General features: G+C 36.0%; 1 protein-coding gene across 6 annotated transcripts in view; it reads right to left on the reverse strand.

Moving 5' to 3' along the window:
- The window catches only part of STS (steroid sulfatase), a 108,401-nt gene that overhangs the window by 69,445 nt on the left and 21,027 nt on the right, over window positions 1-17,929 (reverse strand). For all 6 annotated transcript variants that reach the window (XM_039383391.1, XM_039383387.1, XM_027750786.2 and 3 more), the window contains 4 exons: window positions 14,793-14,945; window positions 12,968-13,089; window positions 10,228-10,350; window positions 4,220-4,643 (listed from right to left, as the gene is read on the reverse strand). In XM_039383391.1, the coding sequence (XP_039239325.1) occupies window positions 4,220-4,643; window positions 10,228-10,350; window positions 12,968-13,089; window positions 14,793-14,945 (822 nt within the window). The remainder of the gene's footprint in view (window positions 1-4,219; window positions 4,644-10,227; window positions 10,351-12,967; window positions 13,090-14,792; window positions 14,946-17,929) is intronic.

A 17,929-nucleotide genomic window follows, 5' to 3' on the forward strand; every position in this document is an offset into this window, starting at 1 on the left:
CAAAAATTGTAATATGCGTACGCTAGCCTAAGGAAGATAAATACAATTTCACCTCTCAAAAAAAGCAGACCAAAGTAACTACAACAGCACAGCTACATGCTATAAAGAAATTATAACTTTAAAAACAAACTCTAATGATTAGATAGAATCACAGGCCAAAGTCTGCCCTCCAGCAGTCCAAGGTAATAATCCTGCAGACCCCTCTCCTTGCTTTGCTAGGAATCAAAAACTCTTATCATTTTGTGATCCCTGTGCCCAAGATGGCCTTCAACCATCAAATCACTCACCAGTCTTCCTCTGTTCATAGACAGCAGGTCCAGCAGGGCACCTCCCCAGGTTGGCTCACTCACCAGCTGTGTCAGGAAGTTATCTTCTACACACTTCAAGAACCACTTACACAGTTTCCAGTCCACTGTACTGTATTTCCAGCAGACATCTGGTAAGCTGAAGTCCCCTACATTAACAAGGGCCAGCAGTTGTGAGACTTCTCCCAGCTGCTCATAGAATATTTTGTCTGCCTCTTCATCCTGGCTGGGTGGTCTATAACATATTCCCACCACGATATCTTTCTTGTTGGCCTATCCCCTGATTCTTACCCATGAACGCTCAAACCTATCACCACCATCATTAAGCTCTAGATAATGAAAACACTCTTTAACATGCAAGGTTACCCCACCACATCTCCTTCCTTGCCTATTCCTTCTGAAGAGTTTGACGTTTATACATAGTAAGAAGTCATAAAGCTGACAGTATGACTGAGAATCAGCTAGAAAAGAAAATGTCAGGAAGTCCATCACCTGAACTCCAAAGAACTTGAAGAGGTAATATAGGCAATAGGTATAATAAACTTATATAGATAAAACATTTACGTTGGAATTATTAATATATATTCATACACATTGCATATAAAAGGGCTTTACAGGAAAATACCAGTGCTGTTGAAGATTGGAGCTTCATCATATATTTATTGTAAAGATAATTGACCAATTAAAAAATGCATGATATCTGATGATTTTTAGTTTGATGATAAAATGTGTATTTAGAACCAGTTAAGGTGAATGTTTGAATTCTTTAAATTCAGGATTGTTTGCATTCTGGTATACTTGTGCACAAGAATTACTTATGTACACGACTGAGCTTGCTATTCACTGTATCATCCAAAGAAAAGGAGACTGTATGACAAATTGAATATTCAAATATGTGACTAAGGGGCTGAAAGAACTGGAATGGTAAGAATGCTGTTGAGCAACTGTGGCTTCCCAAAACCTTGTGGCCCTTCATTTATGAGTGCCAGATGTCTGCATGCTATTGAAACCTAGTTGACTCTTCATGGCCATTCACTAACAAATCGCCAAAGTCAGTAGAGTAGTCATAAAAGCAATGGTCTACCTGTGCCCTGGAGTTGACAGGTGTGAACTATATAATGTCAGAACCAGTGTGTCAAAGCAAATATTGGTTTTGTTGCTCTCAGTAATATATGGGACACATCAGTTCAGTGAATATTAATCTAATTACTCCTATCCCCAGGAGCAAGGTTTATGGTCATATACTTTGCATGTGAATTCACTAAAGGGCACAGTTAAGATTGCTCAAATGCCTTAATTGCTTCTCAATACCTTAATGTGCTTGGATATTCTCTAATTTAACAATGACTCTGAAGAGTCTGGGTTATAATTCTCACTATAATTGCGTCATTCCTGTAACAAAGTTTGTTGTAAATTACGAATATATGCTATTAACCTTGACTTCAATTTAACATCACTGTTGTCTGGAAACTACATCAAGATTTGGGGCCAAGTGTTCAGCTGATGTAAAGCCACTTACCTCCAGCCGAGTCAGCAAAGCTGTGCTGATTTAGATTATATGTTATTTTTCCATCTCTAAACACTGGGCTCAAATAATGACACTAAGCTATACAATAACAGTGTGTACGTCACACATATTAATAAAGTTAAAAGAGTTACTGGTTTTCTACCATTGATTGCCCATCTTGAACTCAGCTGTTTTGGGGCAACCATTTTATTGTCATGGCATTGAAATCAATGAAACATTCATAGATATCCAAAACAATATCACTACAGACACATTATATACTTGTAAATAATGGTAGAATATACCAACATATAGTTAATGTACTCAAGAGTCTTTTAAAATCACCAAATGCTTGGTCACTAAGCAAATAACCTGTCAACAATTTTCAATGTGTATGTTTGTGTTTGTAGTAAACAAAGTACTTCACAGTTAAACGTAGCTGAGAAGGCATCTTTATCACTATTGCCAAGAGGAAATAAAGATGTTTTAGTTTATTTATAAATACTGATGAGAATGTTGATTGTTGGGAAAACTTACTCAGTTAAAGAAATTTGATATAAAAACACTTTTATTTTGGTATGATGAGTACAGATGGCCACAGCAAATCATAATGATAGAAATGACAGAAAAATTGCAGTATAAGATCAAGATTTTAGTTAAACATTTTTTCTGGCTAACAGCTAGAAACAGCTGCTGCATGCAGTCACTCAGCCTAGAAAATTTAGCCTCTGACTCTTTGGTATATGTTTTCATCCAGCAATGACACTATGTGAATGTATTCACAGTAATTCATGGTACATACTTTAAGAACAATAATTCAGGGACTTCTATGTCTTAGAATATATTTTCACTTTGATTTAGTATTTTTAAAAATGCTTTAACCTGTATCAAAAGGGATCAAGAAAAATACTTTCACATATTTTTTCAAGAAGTTAAATTGATGACATATTTTTTCTCCAAATATATTGATATATATTTCCAAATATACAAATGTATACTTTTATGACTTCATCCCATTAGAAGCCCTGTGGTGACAGCTATGGCAAAGTAGCTAACTTAGAAAAAATGAACAATGACTTAGAATGTTTTTGTACATCCAATGTTTAGGTGGCCCAATGTGATGGCTATTAAAAAAAAATTGTTTTCAAAAAAAACACGTTTCACAGAATCACAGAATGAGTAAGGTTGGAAGGGATCACAGTGGGTCACCTCGTCCAACCTCCCTGGTCAGGCAGGGTCATCCTAGAGCACACAGCACAGGATCTCTAGCACAATCTCTCTGGGCAACTTGTTCCAGTGTTTGGTAACCTGCACAGTGAAGTTCTTCCTCATATTCAGGTGGAAATTCCTGTGCATCAGTTTCTGCCTGTTGCCTTTTGTCCTTTTGCTCGGCACCACCGAGAAGAGCCTGGCTCCATCCTCTTGGCGCCCTCCCTTCAGATATTTACATAGATTGATGAGGTTCCCTCTCAGTTGTCTCTTCTTGAGGCTGAACAGGCCCGGTTCCTTCAGCCTTTCCTCATAAGATATGCTCCTGTCCCTAATCATCTTTTTAGCTGTCTGCTGGACCTGTTCCAGGAGCTCCACCTCTCTCTTGTGCTGAGGAGCCCAGAACTGGACACAGTAGTCCAGATGTGGCCTCACTAGGACCGAGTAGAGGGGCAGGATCACCTCCAGCTACCTGCTGGCAGTGCTCTTCCTAACACAGTCCAGGATCCCATTGGCCTTCCTGGTCAGTAGGACACACTTCTGGCTCATGGACAGCTTGTTGTCCACCAGGACCCCGAGGTCCTTCTCTGCAGAGCTGCTTTCCAGCAAGTCAGCCCCCAGCTTGTATTGGTGCTGGGGGTTATTCTTCCCCAGGTAAAGAGCCCGGTACCCTAACTTCTGTGAGTCAAATATTTTCAACATTAATCTGCCATAAAAGTGGAGGCATATAAAGTGCCAGTATCTTTAAAAATTTGTCTTATGAATGCCTTTTAATGGTTGCATCAAGTCGATGAAAAAGTTTCCCATTCCAGAAAAGTCATAGATTATGACTCTTTATGACTTTATTATGACTCTTATTTAGTCACACCGCAAAAGATTTTTCAGATTTCAAGTTACGTGAAATTCTTAATAATGAAAGTCCTAAAAAAAATTGACAATTTTTGGAAAAAAATTCTGAAGTGTGTAAACATAAACAATTTTAAAATTTTATAGAGGAATTAATTATATAACTGATAGGAAAACCCCCAAACAGTCACTTTCAATAAGAAGATTAACTTCAGTCATCTTTTAAAGGAAAAAATTATGATGATTATATATAATGACATATTCCTCATGCCCACAAGCTCATATTTTTTCCAATTTTTAGAAGCATCATCATTGTGAAATGGTAACACTGACTTATAACATAGAAACCTACCTTCCAATAAACTGCATGGCTTCCTTTGTCAGCCTCTGAGTAAGGTTCTCATAGGACAGTGGCTGCTGGATAATCTGATGATTCCTCATTAAGAAGCAGTTTAAGTGTCGAAAATGATAGAAGAATAATATCAAAACCACAAGTGAAATTGTGATTATTAACAAGCAGTAACAGAATGCTTGGAAAGGTACATTGAGGAGGCCAATGTACCGCGCTATTGCCAAAGAGACAAGGGTGATGCCAGCGATTTGGATTGGGATGATAAGGGCTTTCTGAACCCCTTTCAAAAATACGCTGCCTTGGCCAGGTTTGCAGTCTCGAAAATTGGTCACAGTAAGCCCATAAAAGTAATCAAATCCATGACTGAGGGGGTGGTGACAGAAGTCATTACTGCTTTCACAGTTCATCCCAAGATGCCACTTTCCTACAAAGAGAGAAGGACAGGGGGTATTTTTGTAGTTAAATCATCAAACTTAGTTTTAATGTGCACTATCCTAAACATGAAACTGTCACTGTCTGACTGCTATCCCCCTGCCACCAGCATCTATTGTGTGGATCCCTATTTTCTATGTAAACTTTCTTTATGCCTTCATCAAAGATTTTGTTTCATGTCTGCCTATTCATCTTAGTTAGAAATAGGTTTAGCAGAGCTGCTGCTGAACATTAAATTTTGAGTGGGCTAGCAGGTCACTGAAGAGCAAGAGCCCTAGCAGACATTTAACTTTAGAAATTAAACCTTTGTGTATGTGTAGTTGTTATAAAAAAATACTATTTTGTAGCAGCTACTGACTGAACAGGAAGAGCCAATACAGAGTTAAAAAATACCTTCTCTGAAATTTTTCTAGCAAATAATTTGAATAGTTTAAAAAAAAAGAGAAAAGAAGGAGAAAACAGTAACAAATAGGAAATAAAGTAAGAACAGGAAAATTACCAAAGCATTTATTATTTAAAAGATTGCAAAAATCTCTGAAATTGTCAATCACCCTCACAATATACACAGATATATATGATGAGGGTGATTATTTTGCATCTTTTTATTTTATATATGTAAATAAAAAGCCAAACAACAGTAAGAAGTAAATTGCTGCCAAATACTAGCTCTCACAGCATTTTGTCTCACTAGGAAATCACTCTAATTCTGCAATAACTTTGGACACTGACTGACACAAAAAACCAGGAGCCTGATTTGCATTATAGTAGTACAATTTATGTTCATGCTGATTACAGTAAGTATCTAGGTAATACATTCTATGACTCAGGTATAACCTCTTACCATATGCTTATGCATTGCTTAGCACAACAGACCTAACTGTTTGGAAGCTGTTATTTGAATTCAAATGCATAATTATTAAAAAAAACAAAAATTCAGTTAAGCCTGTTGAGATAGTTTGGGGATAAAGCTATGCTCTTTACTCTCACCCAGAAAATGTATTGAATATTTTAAAAAATATGCTGGCCTTGACAAAACAGATAACATTATATATTTCTGGGTCACACTATTTATTTTTCTGAATCAAATATGTAAACATGACCAGCATAATTCTGGGGTTGTCTTAAAGGAAATAAACAAGAAAACCTGAAAACCCAGTAAGTCCTCGTTCCCATAACTTAGCCCAAAGAAATTTGAAATATTTGTTCTACAGGCTTCAGAATACACATGGAAGAAAGTACAAAAAAGGAAAAAAATCACACATAGAATTTTCCCCTTTTCCGAACCATGCCAGCTTTTACACATCTGTAAGAAAGAGTGCTGATGCAGACAGTCCTGAACATCTTCTCTTGGGTCTAGAGAACTGCATATTCATTCTGTACTTCTTCCTTTGGCAATGACAAATGCAGGTACTGCAATACCAAAGAGAGTGAATATGGGGATCGGTTCTGCTTTATTTTAAATAGTACCTAGCAAATGGACTGGATGTTGCTATTTCTCTTCCACAAATAACAGAATGGAGGTATAGGATGGGAATGTCATGTGCTTAAGTTCATCTGCCAGCAAAGGTGTAAAAAAGTAACAGAAATTTGACTCTGAGTGTTTAGTTGAGTCCAGTTCTCTTCATACATCTCTTGACAGTCTAAAGTTAGAAATATCTTCTGTATATCATCAAAGCAGGTATAAAACATTTTCAGGTCTGCTTATGTGCCAGTGAAACTAAGGCCTCTATAGCTCTTTCATCCAATCAGAATTTTTCCCTGTCAGATGGCTCCTCACCTGAGGTGGTATTCTGCTATTTGTGGGCAGAATGGCTCGTCACTACTTTTGACATTGTTCAGTAAAAATTACCATGGTCAATTAAAAAAAAGAGCAGAGCAAACCACTGTACTGACATTTTAGATATTATAATGATGCTATAAAGGGCTAGATAAGGCTGGAACTCTGATTTTCATTCCCAGCATATAAAGACAGATTTTTGAAAAGAAACGCTTCAATGTTTTCTCTTAGTTTTACATGACTGTCTTCATGGAATAATCATAAAGCCAGACACGTAACAAGGTGAGCATGAAAAAACTCTCATCAAGTTAGATAACTGAATTAATGGTAGAGGCTAATGATCATGAATATAAATGACCTTCAAGTTTTAATTTTTCTTTTTTTGCTGTTATATGTCAATCTCAAGGCACCTATAATTCAGTAAAAAACTCAAATTCAAGGTCATTTATTATGATATAGAGGGTTTTTTTAAATGGGATCTCAATAAAACTAGATACTGCAAGCCAGGATAGAAGAATCTTGCAATAACAAATTAGGACAAGGTAAAATATAGGTCCTATTTTTATCAAAAGGGTTTTAGCAAGCACAACAAATTGTTCAATGTCAGGTTGAACTTGGGCCTCAAAAAGAGATTTGTTCAGAAGCAACTGAAGCCAAACAAAGCAGAGAGCAGGTTAGTGGGAAAAGCAACAGAAGCTCTGGTTCAAATGATATCAGCAGCTGTGATGGAATGACAAAATTGCTGTTCTCAAATGGCTGATGAGGTAGAAGGTTCTGATAGATCCTGCACTACTCTGAAAAAGCAAGTGATGACTGGGTCATGTTTTGTTTTATTCCTTGTGACAATAACCCCTGCCTTGAGCTAGTGCTTCAACATATTACTGTAATGTGCTTTACAGTCTGGGGCCCTTCCGAATCTGAGAGCAGCGCAAAATGCTCTCATCTCTTTGCCAAGTGATGCTTCACAGGATGGACACTTCACACAAGCATCATAAGCATTTCAGTAGATTCTACCAAGCTTTTGAGTGAAATTTATGCTTTTAATTGTAAATTATGAGTACCTCAATAATTTGAGACTTAGGCATTTTTCCTTCTCCGTCAGCCACAATTATGATTTCTGCAGAGCAAAAGCAATGCAATGAAAGGCAAGTAGAAATGTGAGGCAAGTATTATTCAGCCAAGAAACTTCACTCAGAACTCAGTTTTTTGGAACCCAGAATCCTGAGGATACTACAAAAATCCATGTTTCCCGTCTTTTTTTCCCCTCAGTTGAAAAGGGAGCAATCTGAAGACTTAATTGTATATAATGACATGTTTCTTTTGGAATGATTTTATTTTTCAGATAAATGGCAAGAGGCAAGATGTGGAGCAAGATGCAAACAGAAATATTTTATGTGCTCAAAGAAATATATTTATATCAATAATAATAAAAAGTGTACGTGCATATGCTATTACCACGGTTTATGAATAACTACTGCATTAATCCCAATCTCTAGACTCAGTCAGTCTTGGATTGGACACCTTACTACTGTAATGTGTCCAAATATTACATCACCTCATTCTGGAAGAAAGAAACAAGTACCAGTTATCAATTAGTTTTTCAACTTTGGAGATAAGCTACATAGGTAGATTTTAAACTTCTCTGGATAGCAAACAACATACTGGATAAAAATAGTGAGGAAAAATTAACCTTTTACTCAACTGTAATTGATCATAGTAGTAGTTAAAATAATACTTATCTAAGTGGAATTTTGCATTATGAATAGCTATTTCCTGTAAAACATCATCATTTCTTTCTACTGTTGAAATATCACATATTCTATGCATCTGCTCTTTCTTAAAAAACTTGGGGTTTTTGCAGATCCGATTGTGTGTCTTCCTAACAGATGTATTGGATGTCACCTTCTTTGTGTCACAGGGGAAAACAATGAGGTAGAAAAGTGTATACATAGAGTAGATTTATAGCCAAAATATATTTTGGGATGTATCAAGCAAAAGGAAGCATATATTCAGAGGAGCAAAAAGTATAAAAAGAAGCAAAAATGCATTTAGGGAAGAGAAAAATGTCCTTAAGAGAATAAAGCAGAGAGCAACTTGGGAGAAAGAAAAAAAAAGAAGTGACATTACAGGTTTGAGGAACTGAAAGGCTTAAAATTACCCTTATGCCAATCCATCACTGGTGCAGGATTTGACAATAATTTGTTTGGGAACTGCTGAGTTAGATTGAACCCAGCAAAGACTCCCTGACCCAGACCAATATGATGTGGTAAGAACACCAGCAGAGGCAGAAAATGGGCTGACTGGGAATCAGACTCTGTCTACCTACTCTTCAAATGTACATAATTTTTCTTTTTTTCATTTACATATGCTTTATCCCTAATTTTAATGCACTTCTTGATTTTTGGAAACCTTCATTATACTCTAAGGATATGGTGATATTACATTTTATGGTCTTATAGCTATCATTCAGGCCACTTGGAAGAACTGTTCATTAAGTATCATGGAGATAACTTCTGGAGATCTAAGTGGCAAGCTGTCATGTTGCAGTGAAAGTAGTTAAAAAAAGAACATTAAGTAGGTCAGCCCCAGAAAATGAGTTATATTACACTGCTTGTTACAAATAGAAAAAACTCCAGCCTTTAATTGAATATGGAGCAATAGGAATTAACTCCATGAGGAACATGACAAATTATGAATGGCTTTTTTGCACTATGATTCAAATACACCTGCACTAAATATACTTCTGATAAGATTTTCTGGTTTTCTTGTTTGTTTCTGTCAGGATATCATGGTATTTTATCCTTTATAAGAGCAGGATATAGCTAAGTAGGATTTTTAGTTAGGAACACTAACTAAAGTTAGGTTTGTCTACACAATACAGATATTTTTTGAACAGTGGTGTGAATTGTTAGCCTTGCTAAACAGCCTGATTTTTTAAACAAAAATCACTCCCCAAATTACAAGTTTCTGTTTAAAAATCAATTTAAAAAATCAAATTGGATGCATCCTTCATCTAAATTAATTTAGTAATTCCAGTGTTATGTTCTCTGAACAACAATTCCCCGGCAATTCCAGTACAGAAATACATTATGTAATACAAGTTGTAGTCTAAAATAGAAGCAGTCTGGAATAAGTCATTGGTCAAATTAAAAAACAAAAAAGGGACCAATCTTTAATTTTATACTTTTAGGATATTAACTCCAATTCTATTTAAAATTCACCTAGTGGGATTCCTTTGCCTATCACTGGATATTTATGCTGCAGTTAATTGTCTAAACTGTCTTTACAATGAGAGAGAAATACATTTTTATATTACATTTCTACTACAGGATAAGAAAACTTTCCTAGAAATGCCCTTTTCTGGCTGATGACTAAGAAAAGAATCCAGGCAGTTCTTCCAGGTAATAACTGTCTACTTTATGGATATTTAAAAACTGGTGAAATGAATTGTACCACTGTTCTGACTTGTACCCTGTGATCAACCCCTTATTGTGATCAATCCCTCTGTTGTAATCAAATTCCTATTTATACTGAAAACTTTTCAGTTTGTTCATCATGTTTCTCCAGTACCTTGCACAGTGAGACTATAACTACACAAGTGAATTAGACATACTTATCAGATTAGTGTTTCACATAGGCATGAGAATGTGCTCAGCTTTGTGCCAGAAAAATAAATTCATTATGCTGTGGGGGGAAAACGCTTAATGCAAACCCTTAATAGTCTATATGAGAAGCTAATGTTCTTTTGATTTAAATGAATGTAAAATAGTGTTGCACATGTGTTGTTGCACAATTTTACCTATTAGAGCGGTTGCATAACCTTTCTGTTTCAGGAGTTTGGAAAAAGTTATTTCTTCAGAAGGAAGTCCTCCGGAAGAGGCAGAAAATAAGAAGACACCAACTCGTGAGAAGGCAGCCATTCCTAAATACAATGAAAATTAATGAGACCTGGATAATAGGGAGAAACTACTTTCTGCATGCACTTTTTTGCTTCAGGTGGTATCACTTAAATGACACATTACAACCAGACATTAAATGTTGCAAGTGGCTGATACAATCATCCATTTAGCTGAGTGAGGTCTTCTCTGTATTGACATCAGAAATTGAGAAGTTTAGAAAAAAAAGTCTCTGCTTATAACCATGGGGCCAGACATGACATAAACAGCTGCATGTCCTTCTGTAGATGTTCTAAGGTTTTTTCAGCAAACCTGAAAAAAGTTGAGCTTGAATAATTTATTTTTCTTGTACCTGGGGTAGGAATGGAACTGAGGACTGAGATCATTCCCAAGTTCTACTCTCCAAATTTCCACTTTCTTCATACATGGTTTTCTATAAGCTTTTAAGGTTATTTAAGAGAAGGTACATTGAAATAAGGCAGTCTTACTACTGGGTATGTAAATATCATGAGGTCAAAAGAGCAAGAGAGAATCTAATTCCGGAAATAGAGTAGCCAGGGCTCTCAGCATTGATGGGAGAGGACCAGCAGTCCAGTGGCACGAAGAAACATGATTCAATGCATTCAGAGTGCACTAAAAGAGCATCAGGTATCGGCTAACAAGACAATATCTAAATAAGGCACAGTAATTTCTATATACTGAGAGTCTGAGGAACACAAATGAGTTTATAAGCTACTCTCAGGATGAGGAACTTGAGAGCTCAGGTTCATGAAAATTAGATTACTGGGATTCCAGATGAGAGCTGGCTCTGAAAATAGACAGACAGAACAGAGAATATCTATGCAAATCTGTGCAGATGTATCTTCAGGAAGTCTAAATTATGCAACTGGATGATTGCAGTGCCCAAATTACGTGGTTGATGTAGACAACCAGAATCTTCAGTCAGGTATCCCTTGTGGTTACATGAGAAAAAGACTTGTTAGACTGGTTTATCAAAGACAGCTCAACTTCATATGTTGACTTCAGTTTTTTACCCCAGCTATTTTTGTTGATTAACAGTTTAGTTTTAGTCATATATATATATCATTTATTTATATTTAATTTTATGTATTAAAGCTCTTGTAATGGAAATCAGTGTAATTCCCTTAAGCTACAGAAATGAAAGTACAGACTTATGTTTGGGGTTTTTTTTCATCATCACCTTTCTCTGAGTTTGTGTCTCATCAAATACTGCATTTTGGAATCTTTTTCTCCAGCTCTATTAGCAGGAGTTTTAGATTTATAACATCTTCTTCCACATCATGATTCTACTGCCTTGTGTAATAATCATTTACTAGGTCTTCAGTGATATTTGGAAGCACTCCATATTTAGCCATTTTGTAATTTAAGTAAGAAAAAGTTCAATTTTTGCACCTACGTGGAAATGATCAGTGAAGAAAAAAATTAGAATTTTTCAGAATTAAGAACATTTTTCAGAAATAAGAACAAGAATTATAATGGAAAGTGACCTGTTGCTTTACCTACAGTAAATATTAATAGCAATATAGCTGTAACAGGTATATGAAATTTTCCTTTGCAGCTGAATGTAATGGAAAATTTAGCAAGTTATTTTAGCTGGCACTTTTGCAAAAGCTTGTTACTTGATTTGAATGAGCATGAACATATCAAGTAGGCTCCAGAGTCTTGCTTTGCTTTCATTCCCAGAAGCAAGGACAGGATGTTTTATCACTAATGAACAAGTGATCTGATTAATGTATAATGATCCTTGCTAAAAATGATGTTAAGGGAATGTTAAAGTTGCATGGCTAAGCACTGAGAGGCTCAGTCCCAGCACACTAAAATAAACAGACTAGATCTTCACTTGCTCAAATGGGCTTTGGATCAGGTATTTGAAAAGTAAGAAAAATTAAATGCATGTATTCATAAGATACTTAACACTGTATATGGGTAGATACAGAACAAAAATATGTAAAAAGAAGGGAGATTTTTTGCTTTCCTCTTCCCAGTCTTAAGAGCAACTTGAACACCTTAATGAGCTGTCCTGCCCCCAACCTTCCCCCCGCCAAAACAACAAGAAAAACAAAAAAACCCCAAAAGGTAAACCCGACAACTTGTCTAAACCAAAAGGTTTTGTAGAAATCAAAATGTCTGAGTGTAAGCATTTACATGGGGTTCTTCCGTTGTGTCTTTCTAGATGCATCTCTGTGATGTCCAGCACTTGGGCTGCCCACCAACATACTGGGAACAGCCTGAATGCAACTAAGGAGGAAGGCAAAGAGAGAATTGAATAGTGGTCATTGAATACTGGAGGAAGTTGATGGATTTTGCGGACAGATGGACCGCTCCTTACATTAAATAACCACAGTCAAATCTTTTTCTCGGTATTTAAACAAAAAAATATTTTACTCACTAAAAAGACTTTATTTTTTGTGTCAACTCTTCTCAAATGCAAAAATTTGCCATATATATGAAATATTTCAAAAGTTGATGAGCTTGATCAGTAAGTGGAAAGACTGATCATTTATCCTCACCTAACTTGGTAATGATAAAGATATCAAGAAAGGTCAGACAAAAAAAACCTGCATAGAGTTTACTGTAAATAAAATATGATATTTATATATAAATAAAGTAATGGGGTTTTACCTGATCTTATAGGATATCTCCCTGTCAGGAAAGCTGCCCTGCTTGGAGTACAAAGTGGGGCTGCTGCTATATGCTGAGTAAGCGTCACTCCTTCCTCTGCTAGCCTGTCAATATTAGGGGTTCTGGAGAAACATAAGCAGGAAAAAAAAAAGAATACACAAAAATTATTATTTGGAAACAGTTATGGTAAGATCAAGGCATCTTAGGCAAGAACTATTAAGGAAATCAAGTTCAGACTTACTGTATGTAAATTATCAAAACCATGATGGGGTTGCAGTTCTAAATACTATCATGTCAAATATTTTTACATTAGGTGTCAACACTGAACTGAGACACTGTGCCACTGTGCCAAAAATCTTTTTTCCCACTTTCATCTACTCTTCATGGCCAATACTAAATTGTTACACCTAGACATATTGCATTGCAACCCTTTTTAATGGATTCCTTGACCCAGAACTGTAATTTTGCAACCTTTCTGCTTCAGCAATGGGGAAAAACAGAGACTGGAGAAAGGTTGTGCTTCCTTACTCCCTACTTGGTGTCACATCTGTCTCTCCCCAGTAAAAGGTTTTTGGGATAGGGATAATGTTGTATGGTGCTATCAGTTAATAGAGGAGATTCAAAAAATTACAACTCTGTGTTACACTCTATATTAATGGTATCTACATGTCTGACATGATTATGTCTGCAATTTTAGAGCCAGGGGCACAACCAAGTTCCCATATCTGCCTGGGAAACCTGTCTATGACCTGGCTCATCATGCAGATGAAAATTGGTTCCTGCAGGAAGAAATCCTGTGTCCTTGGTTCTACAGATAAAAATTACTAATGTAGACTGGCCAGGAGCTGCAGCATGCTCTAATAGCTCTCTGACCCAGGAGATTAATGACCATGACCTCAAGGCACACTAGTGCTCCTATCATCTAAGTCTGAATAGTCAGAAACATTAATTTTCCAACTGACTTATTTGCTATCAGTAACATCACCTACTAATAACAACCAGTATGATGAAATTTCTTCATATTCCAAAGATCTAATTCTGAATTCTCACAACAGAGAACATAGATCTTGGAGTCATTCTGTTCCGTGTGATGGGAGTAATTCAAGCATCAGTATTGTACATAATTGTTTCCTGTTTAAAACTAGAATCTGTAACTTTATTTTCTTTTTTCAGTTATGAAGAGGTTTTACTTCTAACTAACATCAGCAGGAACAAGAGCATTTAACATTTGACAGGACAGTGCTTTTAGTCTGAATGTTTTATTTAACTTTGTCAAAGCCTTTGCACCACAAACAAAATGACTAGGTACTACTTTCTCTGTTTAGAAAATCAGCACACCTAAGCTGGTAATAAGGAACATTCCAGGGAACATTGCTGCATTATTCAGGCATATTAACATTTGTTTTAATGAATATATCGATTACTGTATGAAGATAAATTAATGAAAAACATTTATAATTGGTTAACAACAAGCTTGTCTCAAATCATGAGTGCTTCAAAATATGCTTAATTCATCGTACCTGTGTCATGTATATTTTAAAAGGAAACTGGTGACTATACTTTGCTTCCCTAGAGCTACCCTTATTTGGTTGCTTGCTCAATTCTCTGTCTATAATGCAACTTTTCAGCAGGATAAACACATCAGATAAGTCTTTTGTCAAGAAAAGAAAACAAAGATTGAAGATGTTATTCTCTGGAAAAAATATTAACTTTGATTACTTATAAAAAGCCTAATCAAATCTCTAAATGTTCTGGCATTTTTAACTTTAAAAATCCATAGAAAAACTAAATACAAACCTGTGACTCCCCTAAATTATCAACATACCTTAAGGTTTTGTTCCCATAACATCCCAGGTCTCCAATACCAAGATCATCAGCCATCAGCAAAATGATATTGGGATTTGAAGCACTGTGTGTTTTGATACTGTTTATGGCACACTGACAAATTATTAGAAGTAAAAGGGGTCCCATCTTCTTCCTGGTGTGTAAGAAGAGGTGGAAAATATAATAAATAGACACCTTTTAAAAAAAATTTACTTTTAATCTAATTTTGTCCTATTATTGACCTTTGTATAGCAAAAGACAAAAAGAAAGATTGAGTATTTTTATTTGGCTTTTTTTTTCTCAGGATTTTCTTTAACATTTTCTATTTCATAGTTCTTAAAATAAAAATGCATCTTTTAGTATATAGCTAATTTTTCCTTCTACCTCTTTACAGAGGTGAAGCCTTTAAATAAAGACAAAGAACTAGCTACAACCTCAGTGACAATCTTGCATACACAGATGCACTGCACAGCAATAAATCATAAACAGCAAGCAAAACTTGGGTTTTTTTGTCATTTTCGTGGAGGGGGTTTCTAGGTCCAAATGTGATTTGAGGAACAGAGAACCTGAAATCATTTAGGACCAAAATTTCCAAGGCTCATTGCAGGAAAAAAGTTAATCAATTCTGCTACTGAAGTAAATGACTGAATTTCTATTCAACAGTAAGAATGTTTAAGAAAAAGCTTTTCACAAACATTTTAAGTATTAGGGCCTATAGCAAAATCATGTGAAAATATTTGATATCAGATCACAATGTTCTATAAACAATAGTCATGCTATATCCAACCTAAAACGGGAAGAAGAATGTATTGTACACAATACAACATACCATTATACACTTTTATGATAAAAGCAGAGTATTTGCAGATGTGCATGCTATGAATGCTACTTTACCTCAAGAGGGACTTGTCATATCTCTGTTTTAAACTGCATTGATTATGTCCTGTCTGAAACTGAGTGCCTGTAGGCTGTAATGGACCATGCCAGATATACACATCAAAAAGAACAAACTCTGTTTCTGTCTCTCTTTTGTGTCTGCTAATACTCCCATCTTTTCTGGATGTAGGCAGCCTTTTTCAAATGCAGATGAGGCATGAGTCACACCTGTACTCTGGATTATGCTGGGACAAGAAATAAAGTGGAAGAAACTAGGAATGAGGTAGAAATTTGAAAGTGAAAGAGTAGAAAAAGGAACTAGAAACAAGAATTTCCAGAGAGAATGGGGACAGCAGGTCAAGAAAAAAATCTTGAAAATCAATGAGTTATGGTAGATAAAAGTAACTGGAGAGAAGATAAAGAAGCCAGAAGTGAAAGAGCTAGTACAAAAAGACTAGACATCAAGGGAGACAGATTCATAAATCAGTGAGGTGGGTAAAAGTATTTGTAGAGAAGACAAAGTAGCCTGAACTAGAAGAGCTTACACTGACTTGAATAGCAAGAATAGAAGTTGAGACCCAGCTGAAATGAGAATTGCAGCCTGAAATAAGGAGAAATGGGAGAAGAATAAAGAAACTGAAATGAATAGTATCACAGTGAATAGAAAAACAAAACTGAGGAAAAGAGGTGAGAGAACTGGGAGCATTTGGGATGAAAGATCTGAGGAGTTATGATTAAGGTCAATGAAGAAAACTTAGTGGAAAGACCTTGGGAAGATAAGACTTGGGACTAACATAAGTGAGAAGAGATCAAAATAGTGGGGATCAACCAACACAGACTGGGACTTCTGATTCCCACCTTCATTATTGGCATTCTGTCAGAAAGTATAGGTGTGAAGAGGATTTTAACTCTTTTAGTAGTTCTTCACATACAGATAAAACAGTAGTAAGTGTATTAGCTATTTTATTTTACTGCTTAAGGTATACTTTATAACTCATTCACCTCACTTTGGTGAGAACAGTTCTGGTTTAGACTTCAGCTGGCAACATCTTGTCACTGCAGCAACAGATCATTACCTGCTTTACCCCATGGGAAGCAATCTACTTCATTTCAGACATGGAAATACATACACAAACTTTGCTGCTAAAACACTGAATGCATTTTTGTTGGGCGGGATGCATCTAACTACCCCTTCATCAAATAACCATACTAATGAAGCTGTGTAATGCCTGCCATGTCACAGACTTTTAATCTGCACTGTAGATGCACCTTTCTTTCCTGTAAGGATAAACAAGAGTGATTTGCTTCCCAACCAAAAATAATGTTATTAAAAGTTGTCTCTGATACTCCTGCACTCTGAAGATGCTGTAAACTCTCACACGCTGAGCTATTTGCCTTCAACTGATATCATGTCCCTGAAGTGAAATCAAGAAGGAAACAGGAAAAAGAAAATAATCCTAACAACTATGATTTCTCTGGTGTACTCTCTCTGCAGCAGATATTCATGTGTCTTGAAAGGATGTGCAGGGAAAGCAAGAAAAATCAGATGGATGAAATTGAGTGGAACAGACAACAGCAAAGAAACTCAAAGGAGCAAAAAGGGAACGACATGAGAAGAATGAAGCTCTGAGAATGCTGAGGGCCATCTGTGCCACACCAGGGTTTGTACTGGTGAAGAGACAGGCATGTGCAGACCTAACATGAAAATGATGACACCAAATCAGATGAAGCTTCCACTTAACCTCATATTTCCCCTCTGTCCACAGACAATTCAAATGCTTAAGGAAAGAATGAAAAAAACTTGGCAAATTAATTATTTTACTAGCACACCCTTCTAGCTTTTGGCAGTTACCATTAAAGGTATTTTTGACAGGACAGCATTGTGCTGTATACCTCTCCATGGATCTTTTAATCTTCATGAATTTGCTACAGTCTATTTTGAATCAATTAACTTTTGTTTTGGTTTGGTTTTTTGCATTGAACGAATTTGATTTTTTTTTTTACTTCCACGACTTTAGATGTTCCTGTAGGAGGCATCAGCTTTGAAGGCTTGTGTTTTATATTCAAGTGGCAACATTTTTCCTTTTTTTTTTTTTTTTGCATGCAGGACACATAAGTGCGATTTTTAACCTTTGCTTCACTTTCCCTGCGATATAATAGAACTAAAAGTAGCATCTTTCTTTTCAAGTTGGCTGCAAAGTTGAATTGGTTTAAGAGGTGCTTAATCTCCTACAACAAGAGCCATATAAAAATTTGTATTTC

This window comes from Pipra filicauda, unplaced genomic scaffold, assembly GCF_003945595.2.
Source record: "Pipra filicauda isolate LSUMZ 115617 unplaced genomic scaffold, ASM394559v2 scaffold308_size869403_pilon, whole genome shotgun sequence".
Classification (NCBI taxonomy): domain Eukaryota; kingdom Metazoa; phylum Chordata; class Aves; order Passeriformes; family Pipridae; genus Pipra; species Pipra filicauda.